Raw genomic sequence first — 15,195 nt, 5'->3', positions numbered from 1 at the left:
CTGCGTGGACACAGTTCCACAAAGCCAGTCTGGGGCTTTTCAAACACGGTCTCGTAAAGGCTGAAAAAGTCACAGGGTGCAGAATAAAAGATGCAATGACTCAGTCCGTTCTGTGATGTGGTTTAAGAAATTCACATCCCTGCGAGACAGGGTGTGCCATTACTCATTTTTCTCTAGGCCAATTACAAATCCAATGGGAAGGCTGAAATACTCGAGTGCGAAGACCAGGGCCCGGAACGCATTTTCTCCCTTAAAATGTGTTCTTGGTCCTCCATTATATGCACCAATTATTCTTCTGCTCTTCTGTTACGGAAAGCATACCAAACTTAATGGGCCTTGGCTGCAGAAGAATTAGTCACGACCTGGAGTAGAGTTTGCTGATCTCAAATCAAAAATAAAATAAAATCTTAAAAAATCCACAGCTGCTTTGCATAAACTGCACTGCATAAATTGCTTTGCATAATCAACTTTTAATTCCAAATGGACACTTGGAATAGATATTGCCACAGACTGCTAAAATGATTTTGTAACCTGCCCTCTCTGCTCTCCATGAACATCTGTGTTTCTCCTTCAAACAATGCTTTCCATAACTCACTAAGGAGAGTTAGACTGGTTTACAGCCCAATGTTTACTCCCCGTGTTTACTAGTAAGTAAGTCACTTTAATCTCAGTGGAACTTCTTCTCAAGTATGTATGTTTGCAGCCTTGGGACAGGAAGCCCAGAATCAACGTTTTAACCATTTCTTGGAAATCTTCCCTCATTTCAGTTAATTAATGCACCATTCTTCACAAGTTCTGCTTTTCTTGCTTTAACCACTGCTTTGGGCTAGCATAAGAGAAGATATTCCCCTGATATCAGAATAACGATTGATTAAAAATCTTGACAGATGCACAGCTTAATCTGTTTATTCGTCTATCATACATGCACTCCAAAAGTAGGTGAGGAGCTAAAAAAAACTCAATTAGGATTAGGGCAATCAGCACAGGAGCATTTTCCGTACTTAGAAGGGAAAGGCCAACAAGTTGCCACCAACATCTCCAGGAAAGCCTGAAAATGATCATGCCAGGTCACCCCAAGGCCTTTCAATGGTATATCTGGCCAAGCAAAAACCAGGCTTTTCTACTGCTCTTCACAAAGCAGTGCCATCTCCTGAACATGACATCTCTGAATAGCTCCATGGATTTCCCCCCCTTAGGGGTTGAGTAGTTGATTAGGCACATCTAGTCTTAACAAGCACTGGGGGAACCCTGCTCACCCATGGTCAATTTCCTCACCAGGGAGATCCCTAGCAACCTTTGCAGTAAATGCAGTGGGTGGAGTCAACCCAGGGGAGCTTCATGCAACAATCCATGTATTATCATCATCAATAAAGATTTGTAACTCTTACCCTGAATGTCATCATTAAATGTGCAATATCTGCTGCGGTATTTATTGAGAAGCCGGAATGCGTTGGCATTCGCAAAGTCCTCAAACTGAATGAGACAATTCATTCCGTACCTGCAGGGTGAAAAAGAAAGGCTGAGAATGGTAAAGATGGAAGCTGGCCTAGTTCAAGACCTGCTGAGAAACGATGTGTCTTCTAGGGTGTAATCCTGTATGTGTTTAGGCAGGAGACAAGTCCTAAAGCTCCCAGCATGGCTGGCTGGGGAGTACTAGGTTTCGGACATTCTCTAGTGTGATGACATCCTTAAGCTTGCTTTCCCAGTGAAGCAGAAAACCATCACCCCAAAGCATGTCATAATGGCAGAGAGACCAGTTCAACTTTTACCTGTATCGTAAACCATGTTCTCCAAAACTAGACAGTTGGAAAATCGCTGGAAAATTGCTCTTAAAATTTGTATTTTAAGAGGCAAGTCTATTATTTTAGGATTTATGGGTTTGTGGACCCAGTGCAAGGGAGTAACATCAGTAGTCACTGATGTTCTTCAATGCACAATAGGAAAAGCTAATGGAACTGTGAAGCAAGCCATTAGCAAGCTCATTGGGCAAGCAATTAAAAAAAATAAGAAGGGGATAAAATAGCTGCAGTGAATGGGGGGGGGGGATCATCTTTGGAACCTCAGGCATTGCAAAAGCACTTTGGCATGGGAAAATCTTCAATTCCGTCTCTCCGGCTCTCCCTGAGAAATCCCATATGAACAAGCAGGAAACACTGGAGCCTTTAAAGCAGAAACTAACACCAGACAAATTGCCCTTCATTTTTCACAGACTACCGAAAGCTTCAGTCATCACAGTTTTAAAAGAGACCTCAGTCTTTGTCAGCCTGTCTCAGGTGGGTTTTTCTGTTGTTGATATTTGTTAACGATTTTTCACAGTGCTAAAAAGTGTCTGTCAGCAAGCAGACAATGGAAAGTACATTTAGGGCCTCTCTCTCTGGAGCTGGAAAGTAACTCAGTCTTGTTCTGTCCACCCTGCAGATTGGAAGTAAAAAAGGACTCACCCCCTACCGAGATATCTCATCTCATTCATTCTCATCTTACTTCAAATAAGTATCAATTTTTAAGAGCTTCTTGCAAGACTTTTTCACTGCTGACAAAATAATATCCACTACCTGCCGTATGCTAAACTCTTGACTGCAATGTGTCCGCATGGCTGGTCTTCCACATGAAGGGTACAACTCACAAGGAAATTGCATCCCTACCCAGCCAGGGTCACAGCAGTGTCTTCACCTTCCCCCCATCAAGGAAGCCACAGCCTTGCTTTTAAAACAGTTAAGCAGGGCTGTCATTTTGGAGGGCTTTCATTTGTAGAGTTGCCGTAAGCCAGAGACAACTTGACAGCAATTGGCCACAACAAACATTTTTTGAAGAGGAGGCAAGAAGAGGACAAGCAGCAATGAAAAAGTGAACTGACTGGGTACAGGGTGGATCTGAAACTAAGGCAGAAAGCCGTCTTCGTACTGCCTGTTCAAGTGGCAGAGGGCAATGCGACACCCGCAGTTCCCTTCCATGTCTCAAAGACACTGAGGCCAAAGCACTCAATATGGAGCAGCCCCCTCAGCTATGCTTGGGGTTCAGATGCTTGGGGCCAAATTATAAGACAGGGCAAATGTGTGTTTCCTTGCACTGAATGCATCACATCATTTTGCTCCGGAGCATCTTGGCCAAACTCTGAAGTTCCTGCTGATTCTTCAAGAAAACAACTTGTGCTCCAACACAGCATATATGAAATTTTTAAAAAAATCCCTTTTCCTGGAATAAGCTTTAGAGGAATCTGACTGCAACAGCATTTTAAAAAGATCTTTCTTCCGGCACCTTTCCACAGTGTCATCATGGATGGTCTAGTTATAAGTTCCGCACTGATTGGCCTTATAAACTCTTCACATCCTAGGAGATGTCATTGACAAAGGGTGTTCACAGCTTCAAAATCCCCACTGGAATACCTTCTGCTGACTGAAATGTGTCAAAAAAACAAAACAAGAGGAAAGTTTTCTCCAAGTTCCACTTCTTCACTCAGGTTTGTAAATGAAGAAGGCAGGCCAGGTTGATGTAATGGACTTAGCAGAAAGACGGAATGAATCATGTGACAACTGTGTGTGCTGTGGGGAAATCGCAAACATTTTAGTTGGCTGATGATGCAAGAAATCAAAACGAGAGAAAGGATGATTCAGAAAACAATAACGGGCCATCTAAAACCCATCAGTCCTGGTTGAAGCTGTCTATGCAAACACGGTACAGTTGTTGCTGGACTGTACCAGTTCAAATTGCAAGTGGGAGACGGTACGATTGAATATTACCTCACTTGACATGAAAGAACTTCCCTTCTGTGGAGCTAAGAAGTGTGGTTTCTGCCAATTATACTCCATTAGCCTTCTTTGTTTGAGGAAAATGTCTTGCTTTTCTTCACATGGTGAAGTATCTGAAGATGGAAATGTCTCACTGAATTCTGAAGCTGTACAGCCCAATGAGGACTGGAACCATATCTTATTGATATGTGTGTGTTCAAATTCAGTCCACAGTAGATGCAGGTGATGTGTTCTTTAGACAACCAATGTCACCCTAATGGGCACAATCCACCTGCGCTTTGAACCCCCTGAGGTCTAGTTCTCCATCAGGTGAAACTGTATTTAGGCTGAATTACTCCAGTATCAGAGGCAGCATGGCTAAGCAGTTGGAGAACATAAACTATAGCACTCATCTCTACTTACCAGCTTCCCACAGGCTGCTGGTTGATCCCCACAAGGACACAGTGCTGGACTAAATACATCTTTGGTCTGATTCAACATAGTTCTTCTTATGTCCCTGTCAACCTCAGGTGGAGTTGGACATGACTGAATACACCTCTGGTCAAAATCAGTTCCTCCATATAGGAAAAAAGCGTATCTGAAAGACGTCTGGGAAAGGCTAAATTCATCTGAACTGACATGTTCTTCCACCATGACTGACACAATTTCCTTGCACACAGACAACTACCATGTCAGGGAAAAGCAAGGTCAGATGTTTTCTCTGACATCTAGTCTTCTACACAGAAGGAATTCTTTGGGATGGACAGGCAGTGTGTCGCGCAAAACCCACTCGTCGTGTGAAGTGGTACCATCAAGATACACTTAATGCCTTGAGTGAGAACAAGGCCTTTTTCCCTCTAAGACTGAGGGGGGATTGACATAAATTTCTCAACGATCATCATCATCATCACTACCATCATTTTCATTTCTATACTGCCCATAGTCAAAGTTCTCTGGGCAGTTTACAACTAAGGCATTACTAGTGAATCAGCTGTGACTAAACCTTTTCTGGATGGTACCCAACATGTGTAGAGTACTTGAGGTTTACTCAGCTTTAAGGGATAAAATCATTCTTACCGTGGGCCTTCCCAGTTGCTGGAAAGGGCTCCCTATGTCTGAAAAAGTATTTATCCATCCATCCATTTATGCTTATTTTATCTTTTAAAACTAATTAAGGAGAACATCACGGAATGCTGTAACAATCAATTAAAAGACTCGATAAGAGCAATAATATCAACCCATTTCATTCTTTGGGACATTTGTGCAAAGCAGTTGGATAAACACTGGCTTACAGCCATGTATTATCAGGTTGGTCTTCACCAGGAAGGTTGTATCTGGCCTTATTAAAAGAACAGGTATTTTACCCATCCCGTCCTTGACATTTATCACGTCATCACATATCAGGAATCAGCACTCAGGCGGATAGAAGGCCACAACCTCTCAGTGGGACTCTGCCAACAAATTAATGCAGCTGCTGGGTGGAAAATTCCCAGGCGTAGCACCAAGAGATCAATCTGTTTGCACCTTTCGCACTGAAAAGATGACGAAGCCAAAATAAGTAAGGAGAGATTTCCCTCCAATTTAATCACTTCTGAACCTGACATGGAGCAAGTAATGATGAAGTATTTCATGGAATTGCTACAACATCATCTCACAGCATGATATTAAAACCAAGGGCCACAACTGCTAAGTTTATTTATGCCTTGAATGGCTGATTTTGTTCAAAGCTTTGGGATAATGTGATCTGTTTTGGAACATCAATTCATGCTAGACCAATTCAAAGGCAAATGAATGGGGATTAATGGTGAACCCACCACAAAGTTATCTAATAATTTTACGTCAAGGTTCTTTTTTTTTTTTTTTTTTTTGCTTTTTATTATTTTTCTGGAACCTTTGGCAATTTTAAAATATGTGAAAATGAAAGCATTAAAGAGGTAACGATCTTTAAAAGCTAGCAATATAACATATTTACAGGCAGATTATGTAGTTTTGACATTACCTCATTAGTTAACGTAATCAATTTTCTGTGCCCTGCTATGTGTATTCCTCTGCTTCTTTAATTCTTAATTCTTATAAATACTACTGAGACATCCCATGGATACTCCAATTTCATGACACGAGCAAAGAACAGAGTCTAAAGCAGACTCCATGTCCAATAGACACATGAGGCTGAGTCTGGAATCTCCCTTCTATAAGAGGAAGTGAACTACTACGAAAGGAAGAGGCTTACTTTATCCAATTTTGGGGACCCCCCTTCCTCTGCACCACCAATCAGCCCATTCAGCAGGGGCTCCTGACTCTGGATAGAATTTCCAGGGGGCTGAAGATGCTATGAATACATGACGGTGACGGGGAAATCCACATCCACTGGTCCAAGTTTTCCAGCTTTATTAAGGATCCTACCCATAATATATAACCAAATATACTAAGAAATAAATATTTCCAAGAATATAAATAAATTGCCCCTTTCTGAGCCCTCTGGAATGCCTCGAAATTTCAAGTCTGTTTCCGCCAATTCATATATTATTTCTTCCCATTTCTCTCCTGCTCTCTCTCTTGTTAATTTCATCTTTAGAGCGACATAATTGCTTTTATTTCAGCTAAGAGTAATTGTCTGATCGAGCCGTGCTTCTCCAAAACCACAACTGTCTAGTTTTGTTTTCCTGTTCATGTTACTTCCAAGACCTTTCAGTATCTGAAAGTCTTGCAAGTTTATAAATTACTCCTTTTTAAAAATTTAGACAGTTTATAAATTACTCCTTTTTAAACTGTTGCTCTATGACCTAAGCCAATCCCACAAAAACTAGTTAAGATTTGATAAGTTGGCAGGTTCTATGTAATTAGATTCTAGAATTCACTACCATAAGATAACAGAATGGGCAGCCGCTTAGATGACCGTAAAGAAAATTGGGATATTCATAAAGGACGGCTCTTTCATGGCAGGCGAAATGGAATCACTCTGTTTAGGAACAGTAAATTGCTGGAGACAAACATGGAAAAACTGTTGAATTCATGGCATCTTTGTGAGTTTTCCACAATGGTGGTTTTATACCATTGTCCAAACCCAGTTATGGTATCTCATCACGGAAAGTTTGGTCTTTAGAAACCATAATAAGAAACAATGGTTTGTTTTATGGCTTCTCTGTACCACCATGTTTTTTTCTGTTGTCTGAACCCAGGATCATGGTTTCCATGATCCTGGTATACGATGACCACAGAGTCCTTAGGAAAGAGTGGCTGCTTTAGGAACTGCTCCAGGGAAAGATGAGGAAGGGAAAGGTGACTCAGCAGAGAGTGGTGCACCTTGAGATCAAATTTCAGGCACAGTGGCTCATGGGATATATGCCAGCAGCAAGAGGACTAGCTGGGGAGGCTGGAAACCATAATAACATAGAAACCGCTTGATCATCTGTTGGACAAACCATGGCAAAAAACTGCACTGTGGCAACCGCATAGGCTGCTTCCTGCGTTGTGTGAACCCAGCCCTTATCTCAACTCTTCTTCTTCTTTCTTCTTTTTTCGATTTATATCCTGCCTTCTTCCTACAACGGGCTCAAGGCAGCTTACATCGTTCCCCTCCTCCATCGTATCCCCACAACAGCAACCCTGTGAGGCGGGCTGGGCTGAGAGCCCGTGACTGGCCCAGAGTCACCCAGCGGGCTCCATGGCCGAGCGGGGACTCGAACCCGGGTCGCCTGAGTCCCAGTCCCAGGCTCTTGACCACTGCGCCACCCTGGCTCTCTTGCTGTTTAAAACTTTTATTCTGGGGGTAGAGTTGCAATTAAGCTTGTTTCCACTGTAGCCTATCCATCCATATACACTAAGCAGGGCATGTTGTATGCAACTTATTTGCAAAACAAAACTCAAAACAAGCTACAGGTGGCGCTCTTGGCTGTTCTCGCAGGTAGTCAGCTCAATAGCCCTTCTCAAGAAAGGGGCCTGAACAGGGGAGGGCTAATTACGTATGGGGGGAAGGGGGGCTAGAGGGGATTTCTAACCTTAGAGCTTTAGCAGGCTCCGGGCTGCACGATGTTTCCAGGAATGTGAAGGTGAGTGTGCTCAGAGACACGCTCCCAGTCTTTGTGGTGGCCATGCGAAGGTCTGAAGCCAGCCCTGTAAGTTTTGGGGCATTTGGACTAGGTTTGCATGCGTGTTCTCTTCTGCACGCTTTTAGTCTTTACATATTCAGACTAAAGGCTACAATCTGAGCCTGAGACAAGCCCATGTCCTTTCACAGTAAAACACACGTGCGCACCCATTTCACATCATAATGGTGTTCGGGTTCAATTTTTTTTTTTTTTTTTGCCCCTTCTTCCTTAATGCCAATGCTGACCTTTTTATTCAAACGTCATTTTAACTGTTAATAGTATTTTTTTATTTTATTCTTTGGCCAGGGCGACTTATTTTATACTGATAATTTATCTTATACTGTTAATTTATATTATTTTAATTGAAGTTATTTATGTTGTGAGCCGCCCCGAGGCTTCGGCGAATGGGGCGGCATAGAAATTTTCTAAATAAATAAATAAATAAACTTGCCCCATTTTATTCTAAAGTCCAGGGGTGCTTTTTAGGTGCTTTTGATACGGGTTGGGACAGAAGTGGAAGGACACGTCTGCTTTCTCTTCATTTCTCTTGCACCACGTTCCGTCATCTCTGATACCTGAACTATCCTCATCTTGTGGTGGGCTGTCAAAACAGGACAGACGGATAAAAGGGAGAAATCCACTCCTTTTCACCGTTGCCCTGGCAGAATGGGCTGCGATGTGAAAGGAAATGGGAGAGAGGAGCTGACAGTTTAATTGGGCTTCCGTGGCAGCGCTCCTCAGAGTGCAGGGGCGGATCTGCTCACCCAGGCACCCGTCAAGCGAGTGGGCCTGAATGGAGGAGCCAGCGCTTTCCGCATGACTGTGGCTGATGGTGGTCGTGCTGCCCGTTCCGGGTTGCAGGCGAGAGCGATGCTGATGGAACAAGGGGAGGAGGAGATGCACAGCTCAGGCCTGTGCATGTTTCTCTGGAGACAGGTACCACTGAGGCGGCTGGCACTTACGTGCAGGCACAGAACTGTAGCTCAGCAGCGTGCTCCTAGGCCCTTCAGTTCAGTTTCCATGAGCTGGACTGAAGCTCAGTCTGGACAGAATTGCACTCCAGGCCTACAATCCTAGACACAATGGGTTCTACGCTCCACCAGACACAGGGTTAACTTCTGGGTAAACAAGCCTGCAATTGTGTTGAATATCAAGTAGAGGGAAGGCGAGGAAACAAGCAAGGCAGTGGGGAACTAGATCAAGCTTGCACTGGGTCGATTGTGCTGATGGGAGGCAACCTCCCACTGCCCTCTAATAGGGCTGCCCCTCCTGTCCCCTGAAAATGCCACACCGAGAGTGAGGAGCGCACTAGAGGGAACGGGTGACCTACCGTGTGCATGGGAGGGGGATCCCCTCAAAGTGGGGGGAAGATCCCTTCTTCATGAGGGAGGTCAGTTTTATTTTAAATATTCAACTAGTGAATTATTTAGCATGGTTTTTCGCAATCAGCAGTCCAGATGAAAGCATGGTCTGCAAGAAGAATTCTATATAGGATCATATTGTCATAGTGAGAATTCTGGCCCTAAAACTCTTCACGTACCACTCCTAAGTACCACTTCTTGATGGCCCCCTCACCTATTAACATCTGCTAAGGACCTGCTCAGAACTCCTTCTTCTGGAAATGATCAAACTAATAAAGTTGCTTAATTTCATAATTACACAGACTGGAATATAAATTTGCCTAGCTAGCCATTAATGGGTACTATTCAGTGTTAATGCTACACAGAGCAGATGTACTGAAATGAATGTGACTTTATGTGCTCCTAAGTAACTTAGGTTCCATTCATTTCAATGGGTCTGGACTACGTAGGAATAAGACTCGATTCCTCTCAGTGCTTGATTCCCCAGCTAAGCATCACAAGCCAGTTTAGAACCTACAGGAGGCAGCGTGTCCTCTGAAGATGCTCCTAATTATTAAGCCAATTTCAAATCAAGGTGTGTGTGTGGGGTTGTTCACTAGTTCAAAAAGGAGTTGGTAGGATCAGACTGTGGTCTGAAGCTCAGCAATGCCCTTCTGCAAGAGATATAGTGGCATTTTTCCTTGCTGTGCTTTTGCAATTCTCAAGGCAGGAGGTTTATCAAGGAAATTGTCACCAGAACAGATAACACTTTTAGCTGGCTGTTTTCAATGGTTTTTTTTAGCCGTTGGGCAGTGCCAGCCAATATTGGAGTCCCCAACCCTGCAAACATGGAGGATTACGGGTATCCAATGAGCACATGGAGCACGGAAGCTTCTGAGTAAACATGCACACAGTTGTGGTGAATATCAGGTAGAGAGAAAGCAAGAAATCAAGGCAAGGACTGGGGGACGTACACACCGTTCCATTTTGGCTTTGAATACTGCTACTGATTTTTTTTCTTGTAGTACTACCAGGACTTTAAGTTATATTATGATCAGTTTAATTGGCAGATTGGGCAGTCGAAGCTTTAGTGCTTTAATTGGAGCAAGCCCATTTTAACTGGCAGGGGGGGAAAGATAAGCCATAAGTGCTGTAAGATAAAGGCCCATGTATCTGTTCTTTGATGCAATTTGATTATCAGTCTCTACTATATTTTGGATCTCACCAGGCCAGTATTTTATTGGCTATATAATAGCTCTTTCCAGGGAGTTTGGTGTGTTAGTCTGTTGGAGCAAAACCAAATTTTGTGATATCTGGAAAACTATCAAACAGCCCATGAAAGCTTACGCTATAATAAATTAGTTAATTCTTCAAAGGGTTGCAAGACTCCTTTATTTTCTACTTATTTTCCATATTCTGCTTAGGGAGAATAGTTTGTACATCAGCACAACAATGTCTATTGCTTAGCTATTCCAAAAATATATTATTGTTGGAAAAGAATGACTGCCCAAATGTCCTTTATCTAGTAGTTAATGACATGTCTACTGGAATTTGGGGAAACTGGAATAGCTGCCTGATGTTTCTAATGAATTACAATATTAGAGCAATGACATCTCACTTATTTCCCTTCCCCATGTCCTGCTGTTTTCCCATATTTTTCTGAGAAATGTGTAGTACAGCTCAGAGGCTCTCACGAGAATTTAAATGCCTATGCTATCTGGTTTCTGGGCCCATTAAAAAAACAAGAACGGCAACAAAGCATTTCGAAGCAGGAACAGCAACCTTTGGAAAGCACAAGCCACTGTGACACAATCTTACATCTCTGCCAGAAATATATATGTATGTCTATTTATCACTATTTGTATATCACTATTTATCACTATTTGTAAATATTTAGACGTCTCCTACATAAATAAAAAAATAAAAAAATCTATGCAGCCACCATGTTCCCACCTCTAGGAACGGCACATACTTGTTAAATTAGACGGGTACGAGGCTCTTCCCACAACTGTGCACATCAGATGGATTCACATGCAAGCAATGATGCAAAATAGCTTGGCTTCTTTCCAGACCAATCCAAGTTTAAGAAGGCAAAGCCAAACAAGAGCCCTGCTCTCAAGCATTCCATTCACACAACTGCTGGTAGGAAGCCCACATGGAAACCACGTGTGCAGTGCATAGTCTTGATCATCTTCCAGGCAACTGGGAGGACTAGACATACTGCCTCCGATCTGATGGGAGCGTGCAGCCACTGTCAGATGTTCTGCATGAGGCATTTCCCACGTATTCAGTGTTCCTGCCTCATGATGATTTCAAGGTTCCTTAGACAACACTGAGACCTTCCAGTTTTGCTGCTGTATCAAAAGAGCACTTTTTGGGAAGTTTTTTTAGAGCAGGGATCATGCCATAAAGGGTGAAAATAATCCCCACACCTGAATCTTCCAGTATACCAGTTTTCCCCAGGACAGTGCCTTCCAGATGTTTTGTATCACTCCCATTCCAGCAGCCCAGACAATGAGGAGGGATGTAGCCAGAAACTTCTGGAGGACACCAGGAGATGAACGTTTCTTTATACTAAAAGATCACCTGTGCACAGAACACTAGCAATGTTTGTTTGGGTTCCAGTCTGGCCTTCTCTTTGACGTGCTAGTTTTCTCTTGCTGCTGTAGGGCGGAATATTGTGCCACCTGAGTTTCTACATGTGGCTGGAAGGGGGACAGCCCTGATGTGGGTTAACCACTTCACATGTTACTGCTTTGGAGAGGCCCTTGTGATAACCCCCAGAAATCCTTCCAAATTTGCCACCCTCCCAGCAGAATTGCATGGACATAAATGACCTTGAGACAAGAGCAGTCAAGCACAAGGACCAAATTTAGGACTTCCACATAGACGCCCCTTCAGTGGATTTCTCTGTTCGAGAGAAGCATAGAAAATGGAATGTTTATATGACATGCTCTTAAAACCTTTCCTTGTTAAGCAGGGCAGCTCATGGGAGAAAACGTGTGTGCTGGAAAGTCCACTCACTTCTTAGCAACCGCTTGCATAAATTCATCTATCAGGTCATCGTACTGCTTCCCACGGACCCTCTTGTGCTTCAGACCAATGTAGAGCGGATCATTCAGGAGGGCCTAAAACAGAGCAAGAGAAACATAGAAACATAGAAACAGAGCGAGTCAGAAGGGGTCTCCCGGGCCATCTAGTCTGACCTCCGGCACCAGCTGGCTCTGCTCACGACATGCCCACCATGTGCATGACCAGCCTGTCCTTGAACACCTGCACCGATGGGGCCTCTACGACCTCATGTGGGAGCCCATTCCATACCCTTGGGGTCCTGACTGTCAGGAAGTGCTTTTTGGCATCTAAATGGAACCTGGGTTCCCTGAGCTTTGCTCCGTTGGAGCACGCCCTGCTTTCCTCTGCAGGGAGAACAGGTCTCTACCCACCTCTGTGTGACACCCCCTCACATACCTGTATGTCGCCAACAGATCCCCTCTGAGTCTCCTCTTCTCCAGGCTGAAGAGACCCAGTTCCCTCAGTCTCGCCTCATACGGCATCCCCTGCAAACCGGCCACCAACCCTGAGGCCCTACGCTGCACTGACTCTAACCTGGCTATATCCTTTCTGTAATGAGGGGCCCAAAACTGAGCACAATACTCCAGTTGCGGGCGCACCAGAGTCATATAGAGTGGTAGAAATACCTCTCTTGATCTAGAAAAGAAACTTTGTCTGCCTGCAGATTGCTTTTTGCCATGTGAGACAGAAAGGCATGTTCCTCAAGATACCATGATATCTGGCTTCTGAGTAATTACATACTCCATCTGCAGAACAAAGCAAACACAAAATGCCTTTTTCGGTGTAAGGTCCACCCTTTGTTCTGGGTTCCAGCATTACTGTGGGTTGTTCCAGCCCTACTGGCTCTCCCACTGTACCAGCCCTCCTTGCTGTGAGTGGTAAGAGCAGGAATATGACAACTGCTTCACTGGATCAGACCGAAATTTGATCACATGGGAGGGATTTCTAAGCATCACAGAGCAAGGTCTTGGAAAGTTGTTACACGTCATCTCACTTTCCAAGCTCTGCTGGCACACTGGTGAGCAACTTGGGACCTGCCACTCTCAGCATCCCTCTAGGGCTTATGTAGGCTAGAACATCTGGACAGCTACAAATTCCCCATGCTTATGTTAACGTCGTGGCAAAAAATGCCCAGATGTTTAACAAAAGGAGAAGAGCCACACTGGATGAGAGCAAAGGGCCATCTCGACCAGTGTTCAGTTTTCATGGTTCACAGTCAGTTGTCTTTTGAAGAACTAAAGTACTTCGTTCCCATCCCGCAGCTCCAAATTGCACAGTGGGCTCGTATTGCTGTAAGAAAAAGGACAGTCCATCCCAGCCATCCTGGGAAAGTCTAGTTTAACCAGTGACTCATAGGAAGTGTGTGCCGGATTAGCATGGTGGGAACCGGGGTCCTGCATCAAATGATGGAAACAGAAACAGGTCTGTTGACTGGTGGAATGAGCTACTGATTCTGGTGACTAAGTGGAAGGGAATCCTGTTTTCATCCTGTAAGGAATTGACAGCTGAATAAAGATAAGTGATGCGAGGACACCCCATCCAGGGAGCCATTGTCCCCAAGGCTACGTGGTTGGCTTGCAGACTGTCTCACCTAAATTTTCTGTTGTTTTGCAAAGACAAAACAACAGGTGCGTTCCTTCCCCAGGAAACATAAAAGGGGATTCCCTGCACTGTGACTCATTCTCCTCTCTGCTGTGCCATAATGGCGTCCAGAGTGGAACAGGGAAGATTCCACAGCAATCTTTTCTGCACAGGAAAAAATTAAGGAGGCACCAGCTGAAATAACAGCAAGCATCCAAAAGGGGGGCCCGCAATTAGGATGGTCCAATCCGTTGCTGCTGCGGTCACCTGAGGTGAATGAAAATTTTGTGTCGGTGCATGCATTATCCTGTAATCAGCAATGTAACCATGGTTGTTATCCTGGCATGCCATCTGGTCATCTCCAACTCATGGTGGCCCTGTGAACGTGGGCCCCCCAAGATGCCTTGCCCTTGACAGCCCTGCTTAGGTCTTGCCAACACAAGGCTGAGGCTCCCCGTATAGAAGAGATCCGTCTCATATTTGGTCTTCCTCTCCTGCTTCTGCCTGCAGCTTGTCCCAGCATTCTTGTCTTCCCCAGTGAGTCTTGCTTTCTCAGGATGTGACTGAAGTACGACAGCCTCTGCTTCATCATGTTTACTTCCAGGGAAAGCTCTGGCTTGATTTGATCTCGAAGCCACTTATTTGTCTTCCTGTCCATCCAGGGTATTCACAAAGCTCTCCTCGAGCACCATGTTTCCTGCCAGCTTTCACACATTCAGCGCTCAACCGCAATACAATTTTTGTCTAGTTTTCATGTAAAAACCTGCATCCTCCCCTTTACTATAAATACATCTCGGCCAGGCATAAGCAGCTCTGAAGCGTCTGGTGGGGGGTTGGGCAGGCCCCTGCTGCAGGCTGTATTCTGTGGAGAGCGCCCACAAAAAATGCACACAGTTTTGTTGCCTAAATGCACTGGCACAATAGTGGGGTATACATCACTATTGCATCACATTTATACCCCACTTTCTTCCTCTTGCAAGGAATCCAAGATGGCCTCTAAGGTGCTCCTGCTCTCCATCTTATCCTCATAGGAGCAACCAGGGCTTTTTTTGTCGTAGAACGCACCGGAACGGAGTTCCGGCACCTTTTTTCGACAGGTTTTCCAAGTTTTAAAAGTAACTTTTCAAAATTTGATGTTTGGTCCATGTGGATTTGAATCGCCCTGTCGAGCGTAGCAGGTCGGCGCCAAATCATTAAAACGGTGCATGCGGGCTGCTTGTGTGTCGAATCCGATGCACGCGCACTTCGCACTGGTTGTGATGGAGCTGCTCGGCTTGTGATTGGTCGTGTGGTCGCGCGCTGAGTGCTTCCTGTGGGCGGCAACCGTTATGATTCGTTACACAACGGATGTGCGTGGGTGTGTGTACAGTGATGGACTACGTGTGAAAG

At 44.4% G+C, this 15,195-nt stretch overlaps 1 protein-coding gene across 3 annotated transcripts in view; it reads right to left on the bottom strand.

The window, feature by feature from the left end:
* ME3 (malic enzyme 3) overlaps window positions 1–15,195 on the bottom strand; it is a 115,830-nt gene that overhangs the window by 19,338 nt on the left and 81,297 nt on the right. For all 3 annotated transcript variants that reach the window (XM_044441451.1, XM_044441452.1, XM_044441453.1), the window contains exons 7-8: window positions 12,178–12,281; window positions 1,389–1,498 (exon numbers count right to left, since the gene is read on the bottom strand). In XM_044441451.1, the coding sequence (XP_044297386.1) occupies window positions 1,389–1,498; window positions 12,178–12,281 (214 nt within the window). The remainder of the gene's footprint in view (window positions 1–1,388; window positions 1,499–12,177; window positions 12,282–15,195) is intronic.

This window comes from Varanus komodoensis, unplaced genomic scaffold (assembly GCF_004798865.1).
Source record: "Varanus komodoensis strain SLA01 unplaced genomic scaffold, ASM479886v1 scaffold4, whole genome shotgun sequence".
Lineage (NCBI taxonomy): Eukaryota > Metazoa > Chordata > Lepidosauria > Squamata > Varanidae > Varanus > Varanus komodoensis.
Note: the sequence above shows the minus strand (reverse complement) of the source record. Positions and strands in the feature narration are given on the sequence as shown.